Below are 5759 nucleotides of genomic sequence, written 5' to 3'. Positions count from 1 at the left end.
GCATGAAATTAAGTGATATTGACATCAAGTTTATTGTTATGAAAGAAATGATACAAAGTGGATAAATTTCTATAAAATATTTATGTACAAACTCTATGGTTATGAACCTCTTGATCAAGGGTTTATTGTTCAGTGTCTTTCATAAGAATATTGCTCGTATGAGTGTTGTAGAGATCGATAATCTCTAACTTCAGTGAGAGTTTGTAGTTTGGTTGTCTTTCAGTTTAGTTATTTTATAGATATTTATGAGGTTTTTTATTCTGATCAGAAATTAAGTATTATTCAGTTTATTGCACTTTCTATAATTATGTTTAAAGTATGATCTCACTAAAGTCAAGTAGGACTAGTTGAAAATTGACATGAAAAGATCACTTTGCATGGAATTTTCATTCCTCACATTCATGATATGATTTGTCAATTAATTGTATTGATTTATGTGATCATTGTTGGGTCTAGTTGTGCTTAAATACAACGACGAGCTCTTTGGTCCTATATTGATATGTTTAATTGATAAAATTGTTTATACAACATATGATTGAGATGACATAAAACTTCAGGCGCATTATGGTTGATACATTTATTTTTTGTACATACGTGACCCAGTGGGAGACTGTTGGAATTTTTAGGGTCACTTGTATAATAAATAATTGTGCATGTGTCATATTTAATATAAGCCAAAATAATGTGATCTAATGTGAAATTAAGTTTATGGCTTATGGGTGTATTTATCATGAATATAAAGTGATGATACATAAGTGGCATTTCTAATTTTATGAAGGGGCTAAATTAGAAATTATCAAACCATAATAACTAACTTATTGTTGGTTATATGTAACGGTAATGGTCCCCATTTGATGTAATATCAATTCTCCTTTGCGTCCCCATCAACAGAGAGAGAAACATATTGACTTACTCATCAAATGGAAAAACCATTCCACATAAAGAAAGTCTAAAGAAATAGAAGATTAAACACTTTTTCTATTACAAGGAAAGAGAAGATTCATGCGATTAATTAAAATTAAGGTAGGCTTCCGCCGCATTGAGATTTTAATTTCTCACCCATTAAATTAGGATCTAATTAGGATAATTCTAACAATGTATTCTACTAATAAAATGACACTTATACACAAAAGTGAAGCATCATTCTTCTTATTTATTGATGTTTTTCTCTTTGTATAGTGATGGTATCTTAGTGGATACAATCACTTCTTTTATGGGTAGCATCGAAACTATCTAGTGACGCATTATGCATAAAAAGTGAAATATTATCTCCCTCATTTGTTAATTTTTTTTTCTCTTTTATAGATGCTTTGTTTATAAATAAAGGTAGAGAATGTTGTATTTAGCATTGAACTAACACTTATCGGAAATGCCAAAAACTGCCGAATCAATTTTTTTTCTCTGAAAAAAAAATGTCAGATGAAAAGAGCCTTATTCTAGTCTGTACATTGCTGACCTGGCGCACACCTGTCCATTTTTTCTCCCATGAACCCTAATTGCCAGACAGGCAGACACCCACTCCGAGCAACAAATGTCTTGCATGCTTAATTTCTCACATGATTTTTTTTTATAAAATGACTGTTTCACCCATGTGGTGTGAGGGAGGAGAAGATCTATTATACCTTATATATCAGCCTTCATCGTCTTTGAAAAACCACACCATTCTTCAATATCTCTCTCTCTCTCTCTATCATACACACACAAACACATACTTGACATGGAAATCTCCGGCCTGAAGCCATCTCAACTAGGTCAACCGGCGAACGAAAAAGATGCGAAAGAACTTGAGCTGATGGAAGAAATGACGAGAAACACAGACAGCTTCCAAGAGAAGGTGTTGAGCGAGATCCTAAGCCAAAATGCTAAGACCGAGTACCTTGAACGATTCGGACTGAATGGGGCGACCGACAGAGAAACCTTCAAGTCCAAGGTTCCCATTGTTACGTACGAGGATCTACAACCCTACATTCACCGTATTTTCAACGGTGATCGCTCCCCCATTTTCTGCTCTCTTCCCATCTCCGAGTTCCTTACAAGGTTTAAATATTATATATTATAAATGGAATAACATTAATTATTTCTTCAATCTTAATTATATATTTACTTGATTAATTTACAGTTCAGGAACTTCAGCAGGAGAGAGAAAACTTATGCCTATAGTCCAAGAAGAGCTGGAACGCCGCCAGAAGGTCTCCAACCTCCTCGTTTCTATCTTGAACCTGTAAGTAAAACATTTAATGAATTAAACTAATTACTTGTATTTACAATAATACAAAACTATTATATTTATTCAACATGATATATAATATAGTTAGTCAAACAAAAAAAATAAAAACAAAATTATTTTTTTCCGTTACTATTAACTGTGATCCATGCATGGCAGATATGTGGCAGGCTTGGACAAAGGAAAGGGACTTTACTTTTACTTCATAAAAGCCGAAACAAGAACACCTGGAGGTTTACCAGCTAGGCCAGTCCTCACCAGCTACTACAACAGCGATCATTTCAAGAACCAACCAAAAAATCCTTACAAAGTGATAACAAGCCCAATAGAAGCCATCCTCTGCCTCGATTCCTTCCAAAGCATGTACATTCAGATGCTCTGCGGCCTCCTCAACCGCCTCGAAGTCCTCCGATTGGGGGCGGTCTTCGCCTCCGGCCTCATCCGCGCCATCAAGTTCTTTCAGCTCAACTGGAAACAGCTGGCGTCCGACGTCTCACCCGGGACCCTAGATCCCAGAATCACTGACGAAGGCCTCAGAATCGTCATGTCTAGCATTCTAAAACCCAGTCCTGAATTGGCAAGCTTTATAGTCAAAGAATGCCAAGGAGAGAAATGGAAAGGGATTATCACAAGGATTTGGCCTAACACAAAGTACCTCGAGGTCATCGTGACCGGAGCCATGGCTCAGTATGTCCCGATCCTCGAGTTCTACAGCGCCGGTCTTCCTATGGCGTGTACTGTGTACGCTTCGTCGGAATGCTTTTTTGGGGTTAACCTTAAGCCCTTGTCGAAACCGTCCGAGGTTTCTTACACGATCCTGCCGAACATGGCTTACTTCGAGTTCCTCCCGTGCAACAATTCCTCGTCACGGCTCGTCGACTTAACCGACGTTTTAGTCGGAGAAGAATACGAACTCGTGGTCACCACTTACTCCGGACTATGCCGATACAGAGTCGGGGACATTCTCCGGGTAACCGGTTTCCACAACTCAGCTCCTCAGTTCAAGTTCATCAGGCGTAAGGACGTGCTCCTCAGTATAGACTCAGACAAGACAAACGAGGCCGAGCTTCAAACCGCGATCGAGAGCGCGTCCGAGTTGTTGTTTGAGTTCAACACGACCGTTGTGGAGTACACGAGCCACGCGGACACCAAGACAATATCGGGTCATTATGTGATTTATTGGGAACTCATGGTAATGGACCCGTTTAACCCACCGAGTGAGGAGATTTTGGACCGCTGTTGCCTTGCCATGGAAGAGTCATTGAACTCGGTTTACAGGCAGGGTCGGGTCTCGGATCACTCAATTGGCGCACTTGAAATTCGGGTCGTGAAGAATGGTACGTTCGAGGAGTTAATGGATTATGCTATTTCTAGAGGTGCGTCCATCAATCAGTATAAGGTTCCGAGATGTGTGACTTTCCCGCCAATGATGGAGCTCCTCGATACGCGGGTCATCTCGACTCATTTTAGCCCGGGTTTGCCTCATTGGAGCCCCGAACGACGACCCACCCTACCGGGAAAGTGATTACCAACCAAATAAGCTGCGCGCCAAGAGAGAAGACCATGGAAGGAAATAAAAAAGAAGGCATGTGCGTGTTATTGTGAAACGTAAGATATATGTTGGTATGGTTGGATTATATGAAATTATGACTAAAAAAGTTGTGTTTAAATAATGCACGGGTCTTTTTTAATATTGTTACTTTTTATTAAAAAAAAAAAGGCTTATATTTGTGTTTCAGTTTCAAATTTAATTTATGTATCAAGACAAAAAATAACTTTTAAGGTGTTACGGAGCTACACAAATATTTGTTGAGTTATAGATTAGAAATCATATTTAACCTAACTCAATTAGAAGTGAACTTATAGTTTAATCCAACTCATATTCAACAGATGTAAATTTATTTCATCATGCATGTCATTTGAATTTGATTTGTTTTACAAATGATTTAATGTATTTTTAACCGTTTAACATATTTTTTTTCAATTAACATATTATTAACCGTTAAAATTTAGTGTAGAAAATATGATAAAGGAGATTATTGATAAAGAAGGAGAAAATGAGATAGGAAAAAAGGGAGGTGAAAAGAGGAGGAAAAATGAAAGAGGAGGAAGTAAGAGAAGATGAGGAAAGGAGAGGTCAGAGGATATGGAAGAAAGGATGAGAAATGAGGGAGACTTTGGAATGTATAATATTTCAATTTAGTTTATAATATTAATATTTATTTGAATTATTTAATTTATAATGTTTAATTATATATTAAGAATAAATCAAATATATATATTATTTTAATATTTATATAATATATTTTATTTAATATATGTATTATTAATTTATAAAATAAAGTACTTAATTAATTAATTTAGAGTGGGATGTTGTGTAATTAACAAATTAATTAATTATTTAAAAACAGAAAAGTGTGAATTTTCAAAATAAAAATAAAAATGTAGATATTATAAGTAGGTGTGAAAAAATTATCGAAAATACCGTACTGCAATATATCAAAAATATGTATACCGAAAAAAATGTAAGGTATGATACCGATACCGTAATTATTGGTACGGTAAAGATATGAGATTTTTAAAATTTTGGTATATTGAGATATACCGAAATACCGAAATACCGAAATAGTATTTATAAGTTAATATATATATATATATAATACTTATAAGGAAATAATTAAATAGATTTGAAATTAATTTAATTATAGAAATATAATTTTTGAATAATATCAAAATATAATTATACTGAAATATTATTCAATATATGCAATCTCTACCTTACCGATGAGATTGATTTTTTTTTAAATTAATATATTTTTTAGGTATCAAAGGTATAATACCGATATCGTACCGAAAATATGGTATACCAAAATTAAGGTAAGGTAAAGTATGAATTTTTTGTATACCAAAATTAAGATATATCGAAACAAGGTATACCGAAATCAATGTAAGTAAAGATATGCATTTTTTGCATACCGAAATTTTAGGTAAGGTATAAGATATGGATAAAATATTAAGATATACCGTATCAACTCACCCCTAGATATAAAAGCATCCCCAGTGGTGGGTGGAAATCTGATTTGGAGACAAATTATACCTGGGAAAATGAATAGGAGTATGGATATAATTGTGGAGAGAGAAATGAGAGGATCAAATATTTACTACAGGTACAAATAAAGAAAAACAAGTCAAAAAGTGGTCACCACTTGACATGTTGTTTACTTTTTTATTAAAAATGTAAAATTGTTGCTTTTTAATTTTTTTTTAATTGATAAAATGTGGATCTCTTTTATTTGAAAAAAATGACCGTTTCTTTTATCAATTGAAAATATGACCGTTTTATTACAGTTTTTTTACACATATGATCAGGTTTTTTTTATTTAGATGAATTATATAAATAGATGCTCACACACTAACTAATTTCATCTCATATTCTCTTCAAGATTGTATCTACTTGAAATATGAAAAAAAAAATGGAAAATAATTCTTCTCAAGATTCATATATCCGTCCCCAAATTTTCACTTCCTCTCCTCA

At 34.2% G+C, this 5759-nt stretch overlaps 1 protein-coding gene across 1 annotated transcript; it reads left to right on the top strand.

Annotated features, from left to right (window-relative positions):
• The first annotated feature begins 1717 nt into the window (after positions 1-1717).
• On the top strand, positions 1718-3749 carry LOC124936293 (probable indole-3-acetic acid-amido synthetase GH3.1). Its single transcript, XM_047476785.1, has 3 exons — positions 1718-2037; positions 2120-2221; positions 2384-3749. The coding sequence occupies exons 1-3, from the start codon at positions 1718-1720 to the stop codon at positions 3747-3749; spliced, it is 1788 nt and encodes a 595-aa protein (XP_047332741.1).
• Positions 3750-5759: the final 2010 nt, after the last annotated feature.

The sequence above is a fragment of the Impatiens glandulifera genome, chromosome 1 (assembly GCF_907164915.1).
Source record: "Impatiens glandulifera chromosome 1, dImpGla2.1, whole genome shotgun sequence".
In the NCBI taxonomy this organism is placed as follows: domain Eukaryota; kingdom Viridiplantae; phylum Streptophyta; class Magnoliopsida; order Ericales; family Balsaminaceae; genus Impatiens; species Impatiens glandulifera.
The sequence above is the reverse complement of the archived record's forward strand: the minus strand, read 5'-3'. Positions and strand labels throughout refer to the sequence as shown.

Coding starts and splice junctions, on each gene's coding strand:
- LOC124936293 (XM_047476785.1), top strand. CDS start 1,718: ATGGAAATCTCCGGCCTGAAGCCATCTCAACTAGGTCAACCGGCGAAC. Junction 2,038..2,119: donor ATCTCCGAGTTCCTTACAAG/GTTTAAATATTA, acceptor ATTAATTTACAG/TTCAGGAACTTCAGCAGGAG. Junction 2,222..2,383: donor CTCGTTTCTATCTTGAACCT/GTAAGTAAAACA, acceptor CATGCATGGCAG/ATATGTGGCAGGCTTGGACA.